Source organism: Notothenia rossii, assembly GCF_949606895.1.
Source record: "Notothenia rossii genome assembly, chromosome: 4".
NCBI classification, from domain to species: Eukaryota; Metazoa; Chordata; class Actinopteri; order Perciformes; family Nototheniidae; genus Notothenia; species Notothenia rossii.
Window position 1 is genome coordinate 75464926 of NC_136902.1, and position 24033 is coordinate 75488958.

Below are 24033 nucleotides of genomic sequence, written 5' to 3' on the forward strand. Positions count from 1 at the left end.
TCTGAAGCACAATTTAAAATGTATGCTGTTTAAAATCTCAAATGTAGATCTATTGTCCATCTATATTTTGATTATTATTTAATGGTCCATAATCAAAGAGTCATTCGAAGTCAATCAAAGACTTATTTCACTTCAGGGTGATAGAAGGACACCCCATCTAGTCAATCAGAGAAAATCAGGACACTCTGATGTAGAGTTTCAAAATAAAATACTTTTGAAATCTCATATATGGGCTATCGTCCTTCTGTTTTTATACAAGGATAAATAAAAAACTGTCAAATTATCAAAGACTTATTTCACTCCAGGGTGATAGCAGAACACCCCATCTAGTCACTCAGAGAGAATCAGGACAATCTGATGTAGAGTTTCAATATAAAAGACCTTTGTAGTCTCATATACGAGCTATCATCCCTCTATTTTTAGATAAGAATAAAACAAAAACTATCCAGTATCAAAGACTTATTTCACTTCAGGGTGATAGCAGGACACCCCATCTAGTCACTCAGAGAGAATCTGGACAATCTGATGTACAGTTTCAAAATAAAATACCTTTGAAGTCTCATATATGAGCTATCGTCCTGTTTCTATCCAACATTTAAAACGTTCAAATTACATTGAACCAGAATTGTCCCCCTTTTTTCTTTAACAGTGAAGAAAATTGGATATGTTAATGAGATTTTGACCGCAAAACTCAAAATGTCCCCGGTTTTAATTTTGAAAATCTGGTCACCTTAATATATCCGCCTTCTTTCATTTATCTTTCCATTCCCACAACAATATACATAAAGAAATGGCATATTTTGGACATAGTTCGAATGGTGATTAATCATGATTAATTAATTTTTAAGCTGTGATTAATCTGATTAAAAATGTTAAATCGTTTGACAGCCCTAATTTTAACATCATGCAATAAAGCTAAGACGACATTAGTTGCATTAAACTGATCTTTTTAATAAGTTGTTCTTACAATGTAGTGAGAAACATGGGCTTGTGCTTCACTGAGGACCTTTGTCATTCTCAGTGACAGGGAGGCAAACTGCAGTTATTACACTTCGCGTTTTGAAATATGTGGAACGGCCTGTCTACACAGCAGCGTTAAAAAAATCTTCCAACGCTTCCAACGCTTCTCTGCCCATTGACTTTGAATGGGGTGACGTCACTTTGCCTCGCTTTTCGCCGAACTGCATTGTGGGGAAGCAAAGCGAAGATTTCCAGGATTTTCAGGATTCAAAAGTTGATGTTTACAGCATTTACAACATTTACAGCAATCTGACACCCTCATCAGCACCCCCCACCTCCTCTCCTGGCTCCCCCCCCCCTTCACCTCACAGCCCCTGTCCCACTTCTCCCCTGTGACCCCCATGCAACTGTCCCACTTCATGACTGGAATTAACTCCACCTGCACACTTGACCCAATGCCCTCCAAATGTGTTAAAGAGAGCCTCCCTGCCATGTCCCAGCTCATCACCACCATCATTAACTCCTCCCTCAGATCTGGATCAGTTCCCCCCTCTCTCAAACTGGCTGCTGTCACACCCATTCTCAAAAGACCTGGACTCACACCTGACATCATGTCCAACTTCCGGCGCATCTCAAATCTCCCCTTTCTGTCAAAAATACTTGAACGTGTCATTGCCTCACAACTAAAATCCCACCTCAGCTCCAATGACCTCTTTGAGCCATTTCAATCCGGTTTCCGATCAAAACACAGCACAGAAACAGCTCTTCTGAAAATCACAAACGACCTCCTCCTCTCCTCTGACTCCGGCAACCTGAACAACCTCATCCTCCTCGACCTCACCGCAGCATTCGACACCATCAACCACACCATCCTGCTGTCCCTCCTCGAATCATCCCTCAACATCACTGACACTGCACTCTCCTGGCTGAAATCCTACCTCACCGACAGACATCAGTTTATCAACATCAACAACTGCACCTCCTCCACTGCTCCTCTGTCCCAAGGCATCCCCCAGGGTTTGGTGCTTGGCCCCCTCCTCTTCATCCTTTACATGCTCCCCCTTGGCAAAATAATTCGTCGCCACAACCTTCAATTTCACTGCTACGCCGATGACATCCAACTTTATATCTCAACAAAAACCATCACCCCCACAACACACTCCACTCTCACCAACTGTCTCTCAGAAATAAAAGCATGGATGCAAACAAACTATCTCCAACTGAACAGTGCCAAATCAGACATCATCATCATCGGCCCCCCATCTCGTATCAAAGACATCCAGAATTTCAACTTCACCATTGACAGCAACACTCTATCTCCCCCCCCTCACATCCGCAACCTCGGAGTCATTTTCGACAGTCAGCTCAAATTCAACCACCACATAAATCACATCACCAGGACCGCCTTTTTCCACCTCAAAAACATTGCCCGTCTCCGCCCATCACTCTCCTCCTCTGCTGCTGAAATCCTGATTCATGCATTCATCACTTCACGACTCGACTACTGTAATAGCATCCTCTATGGCATACCATCCAACCTCCTCAATAAACTCCAACATATCCAGAACTCTGCTGCCCGCCTCCTCACCCACACCCGCTCCCGAGACCACATCACTCCCATCCTCCAGAACCTCCACTGGCTCCCCGTCCGTCAAAGAATCCACTTCAAAGTCCTCCTCATAACTTACAAAGCCCTCAACAACCAGGCCCCCCCCTACCTCACAGACCTGCTGCACCACCAAACCCCTTCCCGCTGCCTCTGCTCATCAGAAGCCAACCTCCTATCCATCCCCACCCGCACCAATCACCGGACCTGGGGGGACAGAGCCTTCTCCGTCGCTGCCCCCTCCCTCTGGAACTCACTCCCACAACCCATCTGTTACGGCTGCTGCCTTCCTGATCGTCTGAGTGTTTTCAGCTGTGTGTTCTATGTAAATGAGCTGTGCGGTTGCCCTCCCGGTATTGGCTCCCATCTCCTGGTCCGCCTCCTGAAGATTGCGATTGGAGCGCGCCGGGCCCGACGCACTCTAATGGCAGCGCACAGCCGGCGCACACCTGCTGGAGATGACTACAAAGCTTGGGGACAATCCTCATTCTGGAGGCTCTGTAGGTGGACAGATGCCTCTCGCTACTTGCTCTTTGTTCTGGGGTTAAAACTTGTGTGATTAGTTAGAGTGTAGAGTAGCTTAGTTAGTGTTTAGAGTATAGTTAGGATTTGTGACTGTTGCCTGTAGTTTAGCTGTGTTTCTGTATAGATTATTTGTGTTAGTTGTACCACTTTTAGAGTGAGGTTTTGTTTCGTTCCTTATTTAGTATATTAGTATGTATTTTCCCTGTATGTCTTAAGACTCCCTTTTTGAGTCCTCCTTTAGTTGGTTATTTGTCAACCTGTGCCCTTTTGGCGCCTTTGTTTGTTTCAGGCTGCTTGCCTGCCATTTTGTTCACAGCTGTTTTAAATAAACACTTATAATTAATACCAATTCCATACTGGTGTGTGTTGCATTCCTCTTCCCCTAGTTGGGACGTAACATACATGGGGGCTCGTCCGGGATAAATAACTAATTCCTGGGGTTATAAGTGGTTTGTATAGCTAAAAACAATTTGGTAAGTTTGTGTGCAGTTTAACTGAGTATGGCAACTTTTGATTTGGAGTCGTTTTTGGTCTGTCCTTCGCATGAGCAGGTAGTTCAGTGTCGTAGAAACGACTTATATGAGATAGCGCAACATTTCGGTCTCCAAGTGGCAAAACAATTGTTAAAAAAAGAGTTAAAGGCTCTGGTGGTGGATGAGTTGGTGGAAAGGGGTTTTCTGGTGCTGCCTGCACAAGCTGAGCTCACGGTGCCAAATGACCGTGCTAAACCAGAGGGTAGTGGCAGCGAGGGGGGCGAGCCGTGTGAAGCACTGCTCAGGCCGCCTCGTAAATGTCCACCCTCTCCGGTTGGTAGTATAGATTCCCGGGAAGGGAATAAACTTAAAGTCCGCCTCGCCCGACTTCAGTTAGAAGCAAAAGACAGGCAACAAGACAGGCAACTTCAGTTGGAGGCAAAAGACCGGGAGCAAGACAGGCAGTATCAGTTTCAGTTGGAGGTAAAGAAAATCGAAGCCGATAAGGAAATGAAGAAAATCGAAGCAGATAAGGAAGTCCGGGTGCGGCAGATGGAGCTAGACTCCCAACTGCGCGCATCCGGTGCTTTTGACTCTGCCGGAAGAAACTTGCCATCTCCACCTCCTCCACCTGCCTTTGACGTGAGTAACAACATTTCGCTAGTGCCAACATTCTGTGAGACTGAGGTGGATGCCTATTTTAGCGCATTCGAGAGCATTGCTACAGCATTGCAGTGGCCGGTTGAAGTTTGGGCTCTGATGGTAACGTGCAAATTACGTGGAAAAGCTCGGGAAGCAGTTGTGGCTCTCACGTTAGAGGACAGCCTGCAGTATGACTCAGTAAAAGGTGCCATCCTCAGAGTGTATGAGTTAGTTCCTGAAGCTTACCGGCAAAAGTTTAGACACGATAGGAAGAGTCCTGATCAAACGCACGTAGAGTTCGCTAGGAAAAAGGGAATGTGTTTTGCTAAGTGGATTGCTTCATGTAACGCTATGGATTATTCTTCTCTGAGAGAATTGATCCTGTTGGAGGAGTTTAAGAAGTGTTTGCCTGATCGCATTGCGGAGTACGTGAACAAACAAAGGGTAAACTCTCTCTCGGCTGCCGCTGTGTTAGCTGATGAGTATGTGCTGATGCATAAAACTGTGTTTTCCCCTGTCTCTACGGAGAGATCCCGCCGTGTGTCAGCCGCACCATTTACTCAGCCAGCAAATGTGTGTAACGTGAACAGAGAAGAGAGGGAGTGTTTTTACTGTCATAAACCTGGACATGTCATCGCCAATTGCGCAGCTCTGAAACGCAAGGAACAGCGGCAGAATATATCCCCGCCTAAAGGCATTGGCCTGGCTACACGCGCACGCGCACAGGCAAGTAAATGTGACCCTGATGTTTCATTAGCTGATCCTGTGATTGTGCCTGTGCCTTCAGATGAAGCTGTGTCCGAGGAGAAGCCAGAAATTGTGGCTCCCCCTCCTCCTCGTGAGGATGTCGCGAGACTGGCGCAACACGCCGGCTCAGACAAGCCTCTAGACTTCTCGACACTCCCGGTAACCCGAGAGCGTCAGCTCGTGTATCGGATCTTAGTGTTAGTGTTGGCTCTACAACATGCTAAGATTGATGTTGGACCCAGCCTTTGGCCAATTGTGATGTGTACATGTTACGATCCATTCATATTCTGCCCTAGCGTGTCCACGCACAATCAGCGTCTCCTGCAATGGGCTCGGATTGTGCGGGATTACAGCAGTCGACACCCGTCATTAAAGGGTTCAGAGAATGTGTTGGCCGATGCTTGTCCAGGTTGAGTTTGAGATGTTAGTGTGTCCAGGTTGAGTTTGTGATGTTAGTGTGTCAGGTTGAGTCTGTGATGAATGTGTGTTATTAGGAATTTCGTTAGAGTGCTTAGGTTCACAAAACCTGTGGGTTTGTGTCTTAAGGGGGGGAGTGTTACGGCTGCTGCCTTCCTGATCGTCTGAGTGTTTTCAGCTGTGTGTTCTATGTAAATGAGCTGTGCGGTTGCCCTCCCGGTATTGTCTCCCATCTCCTGGTCCGCCTCCTGAAGATTGCGATTGGAGCACGCCGGGCCCGACGCACTCTAATGGCAGCGCACAGCCGGCGCACACCTGCTGGAGATGACTACAAAGCTTGGGGACAATCCTCATTCTGGAGGCTCTGTAGGTGGACAGATGCCTCTCGCTACTTGCTCTTTGTTCTGGGGTTAAAACTTGTGTGATTAGTTAGAGTGTAGAGTAGCTTAGTTAGTGTTTAGAGTATAGTTAGGATTTGTGACTGTTGCCTGTAGTTTAGCTGTGTTTCTGTATAGATTATTTGTGTTAGTTGTACCACTTTTAGAGTGAGGTTTTGTTTCGTTCCTTATTTAGTATATTAGTATGTATTTTCCCTGTATGTCTTAAGACTCCCTTTTTGAGTCCTCCTTTAGTTGGTTATTTGTCAACCTGTGCCCTTTTGGCGCCTTTGTTTGTTTCAGGCTGCTTGCCTGCCATTTTGTTCAAAGCTGTTTTAAATAAACACTTATAATTAATACCAATTCCATACTGGTGTGTGTTGCATTCCTCTTCCCCTAGTTGGGACGTAACACCATCAGAGACTGCACCGACCTCACCACCTTCAAAAAACTCACAAAAACTCACCTCTTCAATCTGGCTTTTCATGTGTGATTGTTTTTGTATTATTTGACTTTAACTTTAACTATATATTTATTTGTTGTTCCTTTCTTCTCTTTTCTTTTTTTCTTCACTATTATCTGTAAAGCGTCTTTGAGAACCTGTAAAAGCTCTAACAAATTAAATCTATTATTATTATTATTATTATGTTCAACTTTTGAAGCTGAGGTGGAAGCGTCAGCCAATCAAATCCTGTTTATGCAAATCTGACAGTACAAGCGCTAGCCAATCAAACCGTGTGCAAGCTGGGAGAGCCAGACCGCAGTTCAATTTATATATTCCTGAAAATAGAGGAGAAATGAGTTATTGCGGTAGTAAATCACCCTGTTCTTTATGACCAGTCGCTAATAACTTACCGGGATACAAACCGGAGGAACCAGGCATGGAGGGAGGTGGCAAAGACAGTGGGTGAAACTGTTAGGTTTTCGCCTGTTTGGGGATTTTATATCCAGTTTACTTTGTTTTAACATTACTATTGCTTTGTATGTCGGGGGCGGGAGATTCATGTGATTGGTTGTTGGACGCGTTGCTCACAAAAAATCCCCAAGCTTTCAGACACGCCCAGCTCCAAGATTTTCAAGATTTTTTTTAAGCTGCTGTGTGGACGGGCCGTAACTCTTTTCATATAAAACCCACACTGCTCAAACTTCGTTACTTTTCCTAAAATTGGTATATTTATTTATTTTGGGGCGTGGGGAATGAAGAGAAAAAATTATATGACCATTTTATGAGCATGGGATTTTGACCCCTCATATAAACATGCATAATGCTGCGCTATACTTTGCGGCCACACGCCGTCGCCAAGCAACGCTTATTGTTTAGGTCCTTTAATAAGCAGGCAGTCATATCATTAGCTAGAACTAGCTAGATCTGATAGATTTGGACAAAAGCGTGAGTGAATTATAACCGGACGCGAGAGAGAGATCAGAGATCAGATCAGCTGCTGCTGACGAAGAACACGCAGCTCTGCATGATCACAGCTCCGCCGCTGTGACTGACCGTTGAGCGGAGCAAAATACACTAAGAGTTATACCTAACACACTTAGCTAGTAAATCTACTCTGGAACAAGCTAAACTAGTTATACATATATTTATTCTTTACTGTCGAGTCACTTATTACAGGTTCAGCGAGCTGCACAAGACTGACGGGCTGTCAGATCGGCGAGGACGCTGCGAGGGAGAGGAAAAGAGAGCACCCCGTTTCTTTTTCCCATTTTATTATCCAGAAGTACTATATACCTTTGAATAAAGTAGTTAATCTACTATTAGTAGTTTGTTTAAATGCATTAATTATGTTTTTTTTTTTCATTAACATAAAATAAATCTCACGCACCCCCTGCAGTACTCCAACGTACACCTAGGGGTCCACGTACCCCCATTTGAGAACCACTGGCCTAGGGTACCAGATCAGGGAGGACGCTGCGCTGGCATCTCTGGGAGGAGAAACATTTTTTGGACCGTTGGTGCTCTACCTAATTTTCGGGCCTAGATGTAACAACATTCATAACTAGAGAATGCAATTCCTGAAGAAATTGCTAGTGGGAATGCTTTATGCTGAAAAGCTGACGCTGAATTGCTATTCTAAAATGTAATGTGTAAGAAGAAAGTGAAGAATTTAGATTAGCATTTTCACTAAAGTTATAAGATAACCATGTTTCATAGCGAGCATTGTGTCGCCATGGCAACGGCATTTGAAGACATTTCAAAACTGTCACGTAGATGTCTTCACGGCCGGACTGTTAGCACACGTGAAGTTTGAACACTTTTTGGCCATTATCTGAAGTCTGCTGCTCTGAGCATGTCAGTTGGAGTTATGACATCATCGTGTTCCATGACACAGGTGTTTATATTTGACCTAACAACGTGTCCAGAGATCAAAGGTTTCCATGGTGATGTGCAGTGAGAGGAGAGCATTTTAATTGTTCTGAATTAGAGATAAACCTCTTAAATGTGAATGTTTTGTTGAGGAACCGTAACAGATATCGGTGAAATTTCAAAGCGTGAAGCATGTCAAGGAACTTGAGCATCTGAAGTGTACTTTTTGTGTACTTTCGGGTTAATAATGTGGCCTTTTTGGCAGATTAACTAAAGGTGTGCGGGTGCTGTGGTGGGGAAAGATGAGGCTGAACTTACAATGGGGTTTAATGGAGACATGTTGAAAGTTTGTGTCACTTCAAGAGGCAGTTTGTTTGATTATTTTGCTTAATTTCTTTTAATTTTTCAAGCTACGAGATGTTTTCCTACGTTTCTCATGAAAGATTATGTCTCAGGAATCTAGGGTTTGGGAATTATGGCAGGTTTAAAAGAAAATATGAAGGCAAAATGAAATCTGTCCTCCACTCTAGCTGTGACATCACAAACTCTAAAATCTGAAGAAGGCCTCTTTACCAAGGTCTGAACAATGTTTAATATCTCTAAGTACGAATCCGATTTAAAAGTTGTGTTACACGAATAATGTCAGAAAGATGTGTAACATTTTAAAGTTGGAATGAGGTTTCTGAGTGAAAGTATGAAGGAGCAGTTAGCAGTTGAAGTTGCATGAATATTGTTCAAGTCTAAAAAGTTTCTGCATTGACTTCCATGTTCAAAATGTGATGAATTATGGGATGTATCTCTGGAATTATGAAAGTTATGAATAAGAAAAGTAATAGCCATCGATTCCCGACCGAGCTGAACGTTTTGATGTTTGAACGGAGTTTCTGTGATTTGGAATGTAGGAGAAGAAGAGGTGCAAAATAACCTTGCGAAATAATAAAGAATTGTGTGCGTAGCATAACAGATAGTTGGAATGCTGTATCTGCATTCCCACTAAATTAAGTAAATGTAAAACCCTTTTCACCCCGGTTACGCGTTTCATTTGCCCTGTACGATGTGCGCTTGTTACGTGCTGGGTGTGTTTTTCTATGTCTCTCTGCTGTGCAGTTACACCTGGTCCTCCCCTGGCTCCGCCTTCCCCAGGTGTCCTGATGACATTCAGCTGGGGATAACTTAAAGAGGAGAAGATGAAGGAGAGGAGGTCTCCTTTTCCCATCCTAAAACCGAGGGATTACGACCATGGCTTTCCTCTCACCTCCTGTGGATATATATATTTATGCTGTATTTATTGTGTGAACTCTGGAGGATACTTTTATAGGTTTTTTCGCGGCTTTGTTTCCTTCCCAGTAGGCTGTGTTTGGACCTCTGGGTAGAGGAGGGTAGTCTGGGTCCTCCAGCTCATGGTGTGGCTGGCCCAGGCCCCTTCTTCTTTTTTGTTTGTTTTACACTATCTTCCAGACTTGGTTCCTCTCTCTGCCGGTGGGCATGCATGTGAGTTACGGCTGTGCTACAAATAAATGCCCGTCGTTAACTGAATTCTGTGTTTGGCGTGGTTGTTTTTATGTTACGGGCCTTCCCACGAGCCACTACCGCTTGGTAGAGGGACGGGACGTAACATATGGGGGCTCGTCCAAAGGCTGTCTCGGGCAGGTGCCGGTGTTCTTTCTAGAACGGCCCTTGATAGCATATATATTTTTGCTTGTGTGTGCAGTGTAGGGTGGCTAGAGTGATAGCCTAGCTGGTTTCAGTTGGTTTTTTGTTTTTTTTCTTTGGAGTGAGTTTAGGGTGGATTTTTGCGCTATGGAGTTTGAGCTAGAGGGGTTTGCTAGTGGTCCGACTCGGGAGAAGTTGGACGCCTGTAGTAAAGCCCAGCTGGAGCTAATTGCAGACAGATTTAACGTTGCAATTAGCAAACAGCACAAGAAGCAGCTCATCAAGGAACAGCTGTTGGCGGCACTTATTGAGAAGGAAGTGTTACCGGAGGAAACGGGCGCTACCTATTTATCTAAAGACGAGGAAACCGATGTAGCTCCGACAATGAGCGAGCTTCAGCTTCAGCTGGGGCTACGTAAATTAATGATTAGAGAGAAGGAGATTGATAACAAGCTAAGAGAGAAGGAGATCGACTGCAATCTCGAAATCAGGAAACTAGAGGAGGAGTCGAATCGAATGCTTCGTTTGAAGGAGCTGGAGTTATCGGCAGTGTCGCACCAAACTCAGCAGTTGGGATCCGCACATCCTCATGAGTTTGATGTGGGTAAATACACCGGATTTATTCCAGTGTTCAATGAGAGGGACGTGTATAATTTTTTTATTCTTTTCGAACGGGTTGCAACAACCTTGAAGTGGCCTAGGGATGTATGGACTGTGATGCTGCAGTGCGTTCTAACGGGGAAAGCTCAGGAGGTATACGCTGCATTGTCTGACGAGGTCAGCCGGGATTATGGGCCGGTGAAAGCAGCAATTCTGCGCGCCAATGAGCTCGTGCCAGATGTGTATCGTCAGAGGTTTCGCAGTTTTAGAAAAAGGGATTCTCAGGCTTATGTGGAGTTCGCTCGTGAGAAAGAGGGACTATTTGATCGGTGGTGCTCGTCGACAGGGGTAAGATCTCTAGAGGACATGAGAACATTGATGCTCATGGAGGACTTTAAAAACTGTTTGCCTGACAGAGTAGCCACATACATAAATGAGCAAAAACCTGTGAAACTGTCTGACACTGCGGTCCTGGCTGACGAGTATGTCCTCACTCACAAGTCTGTCTTTGGTGAGAGGGATAGCGCGCAGGCCCGGTTTTGTGACAACAAGGTCAGGGAAAGCTCCGAAAACGTGCAATTACAGGGCAACATGTCGAGAGCTGTGGAGGAAAATGCGAGGGAGGTGAATTGGGGAACCAGAGATAGCCCATTGTGTTATTTCTGTAAGAAAATAAGTCATAGTGTGGCGAATTGTTATGCGTTGCGGGATGAGAAGAAGCCTGTAAAGACGGTCGCCTGTGTCAATACTTCTCAACCGGGTCCTCCTAAATCAGAACTTGAAAAGTTTGCTCCGTTTCTTATGCAGGGAGTGGTGTCTTCGCTTGGGAAGAACAACAGGGTTCCGGTTACCATTTTGAGGGATACAGCAGCATCACAATCTTTTATCGTGAGTGGTGTGTTGCCCCTCTCGGAGGAGTCTGCTGTTAATTCTGGTGTTCTTGCGAGGGGGTTTGGGATGCAATATGTAGGTTCACCCTTGCATTATATTCACCTGGAGTCAGATCTAGTTACAGGGCCGGGGATTGTCGGCGTTCGGTCATGTTTTCCTATCGAGGGAGTAGATCTGATATTGGGGAATGATTTAGCCGGTGGCAGTGCGCTCGTTAAGCTGGGGGTGAATGCGGTTGCAGTCACCCGCGTAAGGTCCAAGTGGGAGTTGGACGGACCGATCAGGGACCCTCCATCATGGCGTGAGGGTGGGAAAACAGGTACGATAAGTCCCGGGGCTGTTCGTAAACCTGTCTTTGCCGGTGTTGTGGAGCTGTCCAGTCCTGAAAGTGACCCCCCCGTCACCTCGGTGGACCAGATCGCTGCGGACCTCTGTGTCGTACCGCTCCGGGAGATTCGGTCACCACCAGCGGGTGTGTTCCACCATCGAAAGGGAAGCACTGGCTAGGGTTCTGGCTTTAATCCACTTTAAGCTTTGTGTGGATTGAGTGGTAAAGCACGTCTGTCGACTTAGTCGATTGTTGTGATTTTTGTTTTTGTTTCTTTAAAAAAAAAAAAAAAAAAGATCACTAACTCATGGTGGGGGTGTTACGTGCTGGGTGTGTTTTTCTCTGTCTCTCTGCTGTGCAGGTACGCCTGGTCCTCCCCTGGCTCCAACCTTCCCCAGGTGTCCTGATGACATTCAGCTGGGGATGACTTAAAGAGGAGAAGATGAAGGAGAGGAGGTCTCCTTTTCCCATCCTGAAACCGAGGGATTACGACCGTGGCTTTCCTCTCACCTCCTGTGGATATATATATGTATGCTGTATTTATTGTGTGAACTCTGGAGGATACTAGTATAGGTTTTTTCGCGGCTTTGTTTCCTTCCCAGTAGGCTGTGTTTGGACCTCTGGGTAGAGGAGGGTAGTCTGGGTCCTCCAGCTCATAGTGTGGCTGGCCCAGGCCCCTTCTTCTTTTTTGTTTGTTTTACATTATCTTCCAGACTTGGTTCCTCTCTCTGCCGGCGGGCATGCATGTGAGTTACGGCTGTGCTACAAATAAATGCCCGTCGTCAACTGAATTCTGTGTTTGGCGTGGTTGTTTTTATGTTACGGGCCTTCCCACGAGCCACTACCGCTTGGTAGAGGGACGGGACGTAACAGCGCTGTAACTGATGAAAGTGGGGGATGTTGGCTTATCTGGCGCATGCAACTCACAGCCAAAGTGCGAGTGAGCGTGGGAGCGAGCGAGGGAGAGAGAGAGGGCGCACCGGTACCGGCACTGTTGTTATTAGCAACTGGTGCTAGCTGCGCTAACGGATATAAGAAGAAGGTGTTTCTACAACAAGGTGTCAGACTGAGATGTTCAGTGAGGTAAAGGACTCTCAGTGTTTAGATAGTTAACTTTAGTCTAAGTTATCTCAGTGGGCCCCAAACGTTTTGATCACAATTTATGTAAACACATATTTCCAAGGCACTCCTTTATAATTATTGGGATAAAACAGGTTTGAAATCATTTCAATGTATACTATAGGAAAGTAAACCAAAACTATTGTTTAAAACTGGAGAGATACAAAAATATGCATAAATAAATAAATGTTAACTAGGCCTAGGTAAAATGGGGGGGGGGGGGGGGGGTGGCAGCTAAAATCTTGCCAAGGGCATCAAATCAGCTTGAACCGGCCCTGGGTTACAGGCTTAACCCTTGGTTGTGCAGCCTGATGGCTACAGGCACAAAGGACTGTCCGAGGCACCTAGTGCTGTGTCGAGAAGGGATGAGTCTGTGACTGAACGTATTCCTCAAATATGTCCAAAGCCAGACTCCTAACAATTGCATACATTTTCAACACATCATGTATGTGGTTGATTACAGACAAGCGGCTACTAGGGATTTAAATGTCATATAAAAGATATTCTGCACCAAACAATTTTAAAGCTATAGCCTTCATCTCCACAACTTTTTTAATAGATGTAAAAATAGATGTAAAAAATGTATGCACAACTGTTGTCAGGGTAATAAACTCTTGTGTGCTAATTATTGGTCACCCAGTCTGGAAACATTAAAGTGCCACAAATTATTATTACCATGATAAGTTATGTGATTACCTTTGTAACAATATAATTATTTTCTCATAAATGTATAATTGTATTATAAAACCAATGCCCTACCGCATGTTTTGGTTTTCAGATTTGTGTGAATAAACCACCTTGTATTTAATATTTTCAGATATTTTCATGATTATGGATTTTACATTTTCTTTTTTTTCCTTTTCATTATTGTGCACATATTCAGCTAGATATTATCTATTATGTTACGCCCAGGTCTAGGGGAACCTAGGTGCAGAACAAAATGTGCACTCTCCCCACTCTTCCCACTCCCAAGAACACGGACACCGAGTCAGAGAAAGCGTTTGGTAAATTTATTTACCAAAAATAATTCACAAACAGGAGTAGCAAAACCAACAAAAAAGAAACAAACCTTTAAACTCAAAATCTTACCTAACCAAGAAAATAAGTATACAGGCTTCTTACCTACACTAACTTAAACAGGAGAAAACGAACAATCCAAAAGGAAAAAGAAAACAAAAGGGTTTGCACTCCTGAGAACATAAATCTGTCTTACAAAGAAAGGCAAGATTAACTAGCTCGCAGCCAGAGGAGAAGGACAAAACGATACCAACGTGCGAACACAGCACCACAGAACAAAATATCAAATCAAGCGCTGCATTTGGAGTAGGAGAAGTTGAGTCAGTGAGAGCGTCTTCGGTTCTAAGTCTGCATACATTTTTAAAGGATATGAGTTACCCCATCATAGGATGCAATTTCATTTTAAACTTTTGACATATTGGTCTTACAAACGGTCAGTGAAAAACCTTTGCAAAGCAAGAACAGCAAAGCGCTCTGACATCATTTAACAGTGATTCGATAAGAGGACCTCAATCATCATCATCATCGTCATCATCTGCAGAAGCTCTGCCCATGAAAGGAGATATATAGTCTGTTATAATAACAATAACTATAACAAAGGTGTGTGTGTATGTGTGTGCCAGATTACTCCAGATGTTGGACTGTTTCTGTGCTATGTTACTGTTTGTGATTTTTGTGGGAGCCTTTGGAGCAGAGAACACTGAATACTGTGAGATGCTGGGAGACCCAGTGTTTCCTCTGTTATCTAAGGATGGAGATATAACAATTGGAGGAGCTTTCTCCATCCATAGCCTAATATCGAAGCCTTCTCTCTCCTTTACAGATGTTCCAGAAGCTCTCACATGCTCCAGGTATAGTTTAATGTCTCTTTTCTTGTGTGTCACAGAATAAATAATCATGTAAGTAAGAAAACTGTGAGTTAAAACAATCGTTTCTCTTTTCAGAATAGACTTAAGAGAATTTCGTTTTGCCCAAACAATGATTTTTGCCATCCAGGAGATCAACAATAGCACCTCATTGCTGCCTAATATCTCGATTGGTTATAAGGTATTTGACAGCTGTGGTTCAACACTTACTTCAACACGAGCAGTGATGGGTCTATTGAATGGACAGGAAAGGACTTTGGGTAAAACATGCTCAAGCCAGTCATCTGTTCATGCCATCATCGGAGCCTCTGATTCCTCCTCAACAATTGTAATGCTACAAAGTTCTGGGATTTTCCAAATACCAGTGGTACATGTTTATAATATTTCATGTTTGGACTGATTTCACTTTTTTTATGCAAAAGGCTTCCAATTGTGTATATCTAGCATATAACAACCATCAACAAAGACTTAATACTGGTATTATTGTGGTTTGTTTCAGGGCTATGCTTAGGTTAGGATTACATGGTTTGCACATATGCAGATTGAGGAAAAAGACAGACAACATTTATTTTGCTAAAATGTCTTACTTAATACTTATCTGAAATCTAAAGAAATATGTTTTGTTTCCCTTCTTTTTTGTTAGATCAGCCACTTTGCCACATGTGCTTGTTTGAGTAACAGAAAGGAGTACCCCTCTTTCTTCAGAACCATCCCCAGTGACTATTATCAGAGCAGAGCCTTGGCCAAATTGGTAAAGCATTTTGGCTGGAAGTGGGTTGGGGCAGTTAGAAGTGACAATGATTATGGTAACAATGGCATGGCAACATTTATCACAGCCGCACACCAGGAGGGGGTCTGCATTGAATACTCAGAAGCCATATCAAGCACAGGCCCCAGTGGAAACGTTGCAAAGGTGGTCAGAGTGATAAAAAGTGGCACTGCAAGAGTTTTAGTTGCCTTCATAGCCCAGGGTGATATAGACATTCTGGTTGAGGAAGCCCTGAAGCAGAACCTCACTGGGCTGCAGTGGGTGGGCAGTGAGTCCTGGATTACGGCAGGTCGTCTGGCAACTAAGAGGTACTCAGGAATCCTGACTGGGACTCTGGGCTTTGCCATCAGAAAAACAAAGATCACAGGCCTCAAAGAGTTTCTTTTGCAAGTAAACCCAGGTCAAGACCCTCATAATAATCTGCTGAGAGAGTTCTGGGAAGCCACATTTGGTTGCAGTTTTCAGTCCGGTCTCCATGGTCAGACCCTGTGCTCAGGCTCTGAGATACTAGAGGACATCAACAATCCTTTTACAGATGTGTCAGAGCTAAGGATATCCAGCAATGTGTATAAGGCTGTGTATGCTGTGGCTCATGCCATGCATAATATGTTAAAATGTGGTGATGCCATGAATCCTCAGTGTATCTGGAAAGATGACTTTGAGCAAAAACAGGTAACAGGTTAATACATTCAGTAAATTATTTGAATACAAAAATAAAAATAATCTTACAATATTTCACCACTGTTCTCATTTGGTAGGTTGTGAAACACCTCCAAAGTGTGAATTTCACCCTTCAGTCAGGAGAAAGTGTGTATTTTGATAGAAATGGAGACCCTGCAGCGATCTATGAGCTGGTGAACTGGCAGAGAAATCCAGCAGGAGATACTGTGTTTGTGGCTGTAGGGAGCTACGATGCATCACTACCAAATGAAAAGCAGTTTATAATGAATGGAATAAACACAACATGGGCTGCTGGATCCCTAACGGTAAAAAGAGTTTAGTATAACTTATTGTGGAGGTCATTTTTCAAATACATAACTGTTCCCTGAGACCTTTCCATAATTAATGACCAAATAAAAAGGTATATTCTCCAATGTAAATGTTGTCAAAATGTTCACATATACACTAATATACTGTACCTTCACTCTATATATTTCAGACTGGGATTGGCACTTTCACATTTTAGATTTACGTGAAAGATCAATGAGAAAAAATATAATTTTTAGAGAAACTAAGAAAGAAAATAACATTCATAAATGAAGGGGCAACTAACTGTGAGTAACTGATGAGTTGAGTGGTGTTTTTACAGAGGCCTGTGTCCGTCTGCAGTGAGAGTTGTCCACCAGGTTTCCGGCAGGCTGTGATTAAAGGGAAACCCATCTGCTGTTTCTCCTGCATTGCCTGTGCTGCGGGAGAGATCACCAAATCCAACAGTGAGTAGAATCTATACTGTAACTCATTATATATTGATATATGTAAAAAAAAAGTATATATTTTCCAGTTTCAATCCAATAAGTCTCCAAACATTACAAGGCCATTATTTATTTCATACAGTATGAGCTTGAGTCTCATAACTTGCAGCTTGCAGCACAAACACATTTCAGTGGTCCATGTTTTCTATTCAGATTCTGCCGAGTGTTCGCCATGCCCACTGGAGTACTGGTCAAATGAAGATCACAGCCAGTGTGTTCCAAAGGTGATCGAGTTCCTATCTTATGGCGAAACCATGGGCGCCCTGCTCACTGCTTTCTCGTTGTTTGGAGCGATTTTAACACTGGTGGTGTTGTGTGTATTCTTCCGGTTTCGTCACACACCTCTTGTCAAAGCCAGTAACTCTGAGCTGAGCTTTCTGCTGCTCTTCTCCTTGACTCTGTGTTTCCTGTGTTCCCTGACCTTCATAGGTCAGCCCACAGTGGTGTCCTGCATGCTGCGACACACAGCATTCGGCATCACCTTTGCCTTGTGCATGTCTTGTATCTTGGCTAAAACTATAGCAGTGGTGATGGCTTTTAAGGCTACAAGGCCGACTAACACACTTCCTCAGTGTTCTGCTGTGCTTCAGAGAACAAATGTTCTCAGCTGTACTTTACTGCAGGTGTTGGTCTGCGTGCTGTGGTTAACCCTTGCCCCACCATTCCCCTACACAAATACAGCTCATACCACTGAAAGGATTATTCTAGAGTGTAATGTAGGTTCACCTATAGGGTTCTGGGCTGTGTTGGGGTATATAGGATTCCTGGCTTTGATGTGCTTCATCCTTGCTTTTCTGGCTCGAAAGCTGCCTGATCATTTTAATGAAGCTAAGTTCATCACTTTCAGCATGTTAATATTCTGTGCAGTATGGGTCACTTTTATTCCTGCGTATGTTAGCTCTCCTGGGAAGTTCACTGTGGCTGTGGAGATATTTGCCATTTTGGCCTCTAGCTTTGGATTGCTCTTCTGTATATTTGCTCCAAAATGTTATATTTTACTGTTGAGACCAGAGAGAAATACTAAAAAACAAATGATGAGAAGAAACTAATAACAATTCCCTTAAAATTAGTGTGCATGAAAATGAAACCTAAAAATCTGAGATGCTATTTTAAAACCATTGCAGGCCTTTAACAGAGTAGCACTTGTACGTCTACATTTGCAGTTTTTAAAAAGCTCTTAAAAATATCAGTGCACGGCATCCCTGAAACTGAATTGTAAATCTGATATTCTCAAATCTACTAACTAGAACATTTTCAAAATAATGCAATGCAGTAAATCCTTTACTTGATAAATAGCTATATAACTTTGTCTTTTTCTGCTAAATTAGTTATTTGTTCCACATTTGATGACGTAAACACATTTTAGTTCCTTCTTGAATGTAACACCATAGGTTTTAGATTCCTTGGTGTATTGGGATATGTTAGCCTATTGAGATAATAATATTTATCCATTGGCCCAATGTCCAAACATTTAGGTATTTTCATCATTTAACTTGTAATAAAAACTCAAAGATTAAATATACTATTGAAAAACAGCTCAGATATCCCTATGGGCGCATGTCTCTGAAATTATTATTGTAAGGATCTGGTTATGCTAAAAACAATGATCACGACCAATAGGCCTTCTCATATGTCCATCTATCTGTCAGTCAAACCACAATTTCTGTAATTGGTTGACAGAAACACATATTCACACGTTGCATCTAGGCCCCAGTGGCTTTGTGATAGTAGGAAGAAAACACTATAAAACACTCAGAGTTGAGGGATTTTATCTTTGGGCATTGGGTGGTAAATAGCTACTATGCTGCTGATAGCAGATCTGCTCCTTGTTTCCCTCCTGGCCGTCAGAGGAGGTGAGCCTATGTGTCAGACATATGGGACAAAAGAACAGTCTCAATTTCACAAGGAGGGAGACATCAACATTGGAGGCATTTTCTCCTTCCATCAGAAACCAGTCAGTGTCAATCCATCTCTCCAAGTAAACCCAGGAACCATCCAGTGTGAAGGGTAAGAGAGGGGTGGAAACATGTACAACTTTTAACAATATGTGTTATTTATTCATGTTAAAGTGTGAATCCTTTTTTATATATCATTTTTGTAAGATTGGACCCAGGAGAGCTTCAGTACGCGTATACTATGATATTTGCCATAAGGGAAATCAACAACAGCTCAGAGCTGCTGCCAGGAGTGACACTGGGTTACAGGATCTTTGACTCCTGCCCCAGTATCCCTCTCTCCATTAGGGCATCGCTAAACCTCATGAATAGGTATGACAATGGGGAAGGCAGCTGTAGCAAACTCTCAAATGTCCATGCTGTCATAGGGGAAACCACATCTACCTCTACAATAGGTATTGCACGCACCATGGGACCCTTCCATATACCTGTGGTGAGTGAATTGGCGTTGTTGAATAAGAACAATTATAACATCTGACAATGTTTAATGAAATGTCTGTTTTGTACAAGGCATTGAATGCATCTAAATATTAGCTAATTTTCTGTCTTATCTGTATTTCAGATCAGTCATTCAGCAACTTGTGCTTGTCTTAGCAACAGAAGAGACTATCCTTCTTTCTTTAGGACCATCCCCAGTGACCTTTATCAGAGCAAAGCCTTAGCAAAGCTTGTGAAACACTTTGGCTGGACCTGGGTGGGTGCTATCAGAACTAATAGTGACTATGGTAATGGTGGCATGGCCACTTTCCTGGAAGCAGCAGAAAGGGAAGGAGTGTGCGTTGAGTACTCTGTGGCTATTTACAGAACTGATCCCAGAAAGTGGTTCTTAGAGGTAGTAGACATCATAAAGAAATCCACCTCTAAGGTAATAGTGGCATTTGCTGATGGCACAGACCTTGACATACTTATTAAGGAGCTTCATGCTCAGAATATGACAGGCCTGCAGTGGGTGGGCAGTGAGGGCTGGATCACGTATCGTTACATTGCCTCTCCAGTAAACTATGCTGTGGTGCAGGGTGCAGTGGGCTTTGCAGCACTAAATGCTCACATCCCTGGACTGCAGGAGTTCCTGGCTAACAGCAGGCCCTCCACCACAGCGGGAGACCAGGGACTGGTGGAGTTGTGGGAGACGGCGTTTGGCTGCACCCTGATGCCCCAAACAGAGACTCACGCACAGAGTTCAGTTCCAGCCTGTTCAGGGAAGGAGTCTCTTTGGGAAACAAACACACGCTTCACAGATGTTTCAGATGCAAGTTTGTTAAATAATGTTTATAAGGCCACATATGCTGTCGCTCATGCATTGCACATGTTATTTACATGCAAAGATGGACAAGGGCCTTTTGAAAACAATACTTGTGCTGACAGGGAAAATCCCCAAACATGGCAGGTAAACATAAAAACAAAGTCAGTGCCTCAATTCATTCTACTTTGTATGTTACTGGCTATGTATATTATTAACAACATATGTGTTTCCCTAAAGGTGCTCCATTACCTAACACAGGTCAATTTCACCACCAAGATTGGCGAAAATGTGTTCTTCGATGAGTTGGGTGACCCAGTGGCTCGTTATGCACTGGTAAACTGGCAGATGGATGACAAAGGTTACATAGTCTTTGAAACTATTGGCTTCTATGATGCCTCCCAGCCTGAGGGTCAGCAGTTTGAGATGAAGGAAGATGTGAGAGCCATCTGGGCAGGCGAGAATCTTGAAGTAAGTACAGATGTATTAATTAGTTGGTTTCTTTGTAGAGATGTTGAATGTCACATTGTTTTCTTATAAATTATTATTTTGATTACTGAGTAAAAGGAATTAATAAACAGTTCATTACCATATTAATCGGGATATTAATGACTTTATGCTGTCACTATGATACAGGTTCCGAGGTCAATTTGCAGTGAGAGCTGTTTGCCAGGGACGCGTCGGGCTTTTGTCAAAGGGAAGCCTATCTGCTGTTTTGATTGCGTCGCCTGTGCTGACGGGGGGTTCAGCAACAGTACAAGTGAGACAGCAGGATTCCTAGCCTTTACGCTAGCACTCACCGTGTTTCTATTGGGCAAAATCACTGCAAGCACTTTACTTGTCTATCTAAAGATGTGTGTGCTGTACAGCCTAAACATGTTTATGCTTTCAGATGCAGTGAAATGTGACAAATGCCTTCCCGAGTACAAGTCCAACGAAGAGAGGAATAACTGTGATTTGAAAGCTATTGAGTTCCTCACCTTTGGGGAATTGATGGGTATACTCTTGGTCTCCTTTTCTGTTTTTGGTGCCTGCCTGGCGATAACTATAGCCCTGATATTTTTCCACTACAGACAGACTCCAATTGTCAGGGCCAACAACTCTGAGCTGAGCTTCCTGCTGCTCTTCTCCTTGACTCTGTGTTTCCTGTGTTCTCTGACCTTCATCGGCCGGCCCTCTCAGTGGTCCTGCATGCTGCGACACACAGCGTTCGGCATCACCTTTGTCCTCTCTATCTCTTGTGTTCTGGGGAAAACAATAGTGGTGTTAATGGCCTTTAAAGCAAGACTTCCAGGCAGTAATATGATGAAGTGGTTCGGGCCTGCCCAGCAGAGACTCAGTGTTCTGAGTTTTACTCTAATACAGGTTATAATTTGCATACTTTGGCTGACAATCAACCCTCCATTCCCCTTTAAAAATATGAACCACTATAAGGATAAGATTATTCTTGAGTGTGCCCTGGGATCACCTGTAGGGTTCTGGGCTGTTTTAGGATACATATGGCTCTTAGCTGTGTTGTGTTTTCTACTTGCTTTTTTTGCTAGAAAGCTGCCTGATAATTTTAATGAAGCTAAATTTGTCACATTCAGCATGTTGATATTCTGTGCGGTCTGGATCACCTTTATCCCAGCATATGCCAGCTCTCCTGGGAAGTTCACTGTGGCTGTGGAGATATTTGCTATTCTGGCCTCCAGTTATGGAATGCTGTTCTGTATCTTTTTGCCCAAGTGCTACATTATTATATTAAAGCCTGAACATAATACAAAGAAACATTTGTTGGGTAAAGGGACCCAAAGAGCCCTTTAATTTAACAGTTAATGAATTGTTCTAATATATACAGTATGTTTTCTATTATATCTAATTACTATATAAATATAGACCTTCCTGAACAAATATAAATGTTCAGGTGACACTGTATATGAGAAAAAGTCTGCACATATACACCTATGTCTGAAATCGTTATTAATATCTCAGAAAAATATAACTGATTAAATATAGATTTATATAAACTACACCTGTTATGTTATTACTTATTACTACCCACCTTTTCAAAAATGTTATCACTGTTCATTTATTGTTCAAACAAGATCAAGAATGAACCTCAGCTCATGAGCATGAATAATGTGAAATAATACATTTTTGAAACTGAAAGAAAATACAAAACTTTGCTTGAAATGTTCACTCATTGTTGTTGTTCGTTGCCATGAAAATATATACATTGACATTATTGTTCACATGAAAAATATACATATAAGTAAACAAGATAACAAACAAATGTTGTGCAGTATGTCTACATTTTAAATAATTTAGGATTTCTGAATTTACAATTGATTCACTATCCATAACATATAAATACTTAAAAATACAACACTTAGGGCCTGTACTCTAATTTATCTAAAACCTTACACTCTATCTTAGTTAATAACATCAGCTTATGATAATTAAACACATGAGAGAGAATCATTAAGAGGATGTCAGTGAGATACACAAGTTTGTAAATAAAGTTTATGCACACCAGTCTTGCCTGTTGGGCCTACTATATGAGTTGTGCTTGTACACATAATCTTGCCTTATATGTCTTACAGTATGAAGTAAAAGTGATAAATAAACAAACTTAAACAAATAAAACGTTTCTGCCTTAATTCATTTTGCATGTGTTTATAAATTGTATGTGCTCTGCCCTACGAACGAACACATGATGTGATGGTGAATATATTTCTGTGGATCAGTAATGCAGTGTCCGTCTTGTACGCATACAAAAATGCAACATGTGGGCAAAAAAGGCAAATGTACTGAACAATGCTTTGTGTCCCTGCAATGCCACTCATGAGTTTTAGTCAAGGCCGGCCATCTAAATGGTTCACACACAGTATTCAGAATGGTCCTTTTCTTCCTTATCCCTTGTGTTCTTGGCAAAACTACAGTGGTGTCATTGAGTATTAGAGCTACGTGATTAAATGGTTTGGGCCTGCAAAGCGGAGACTTACTGTTCTGGGTTTCTTTCTTATGCATGTAATGAATGTTTCCTCTCCTTAAAAACATGTTTCTTCATATTCAAAATGTGCCTTTTATTCTACACTCAAAATAAACATATACACAATAAAGAAAGAAAAGGCCCACTTTACAAACAACACAGAACAACATCTGCTCAACCTCTAAAAAAAGACCACACATAAATTATTGATAAACTTAAACATAATAAAACACTTGTGGCCTGTCTAGAACATAGTATCTAGATAAAGACATAGAGTTTAGGATATTTTAACTCTAGAAATGAACTCATAAAGAGAATATCAGTAAGATTCCCAAGTTTGTAAATAGTGTTGCCTTATAATACAAGTAAAAAAACAAGTAACTACATGTGTACAGTTTAAAGTTTATATACTTTTGAAATAAGCAGTTTTATTTTAATACACAACCATAACCATAATTACAATATGTAAAAAATCCACCAGGTGCCTCTAAAGAACAACCTAAATGTAAGCACGCTAACAACAGCTAAAAAGTACATCCAAGTCTATTAATACTCCTGATGCACATATAAATACAGCTTAAACTATATAAAATAATGCTTACATAAACAGTCATCAGACATCTTAAATCTACTTGTGTGGGCTGACTATTGATTTTTTCGGAGTAAATACATGTACCAGTCAGTGAAACTTATTAGTGAAGGTTATATAAAAAGTAATGAATGGTAAGAAATATATATTTGTATGTTTATACAATCATTTTCCTCATCAATTACTGATTTAAATGATTCTAGAACATTTACATTTGATTTTCTATTAGTTCATACATCAGTTTTAGGGATTCTGTATTTGGATAAGGGAATTTAAGTTAGACTTTTGACAACTAATCAAAATAAATAATGTAACACATGCATCGGGCCATGTAATGTTTAATTTGGTGTTATTGTTTTTTTGCTTTTGTTTTTCAGCGAAGGATATGTTAAATTAGCGAGCTGATATGCCTCTTAAGGCTTTTTGGAATACAACAATAACTTGTTTGTGTTTGTAGAGATGCCTGTTAGTTTATGAAACACTTCAGAGCTCTCCAGAG

At 42.3% G+C, this 24033-nt stretch overlaps 2 protein-coding genes across 2 annotated transcripts; both read left to right on the forward strand.

Moving 5' to 3' along the window:
• Positions 1-14383: 14383 nt before the first annotated feature.
• Positions 14384-17825, forward strand: LOC307034930 (extracellular calcium-sensing receptor-like; the record flags this gene model as incomplete). Its single annotated transcript, XM_079673855.1, has 6 exons — positions 14384-14520; positions 14614-14902; positions 15179-15976; positions 16063-16290; positions 16614-16737; positions 16930-17825. 6 exons carry the CDS (start codon positions 14384-14386, stop codon positions 17823-17825), a joined length of 2472 nt encoding a protein of 823 aa, XP_079529981.1.
• Positions 17826-18577: 752 nt separating this feature from the next.
• LOC307034931 (extracellular calcium-sensing receptor-like) lies at positions 18578-21777 on the forward strand (the record flags this gene model as incomplete). Its single annotated transcript, XM_079673856.1, has 6 exons — positions 18578-18783; positions 18879-19164; positions 19294-20118; positions 20212-20442; positions 20608-20731; positions 20864-21777. 6 exons carry the CDS (start codon positions 18578-18580, stop codon positions 21775-21777), a joined length of 2586 nt encoding a protein of 861 aa, XP_079529982.1.
• Positions 21778-24033: the final 2256 nt, after the last annotated feature.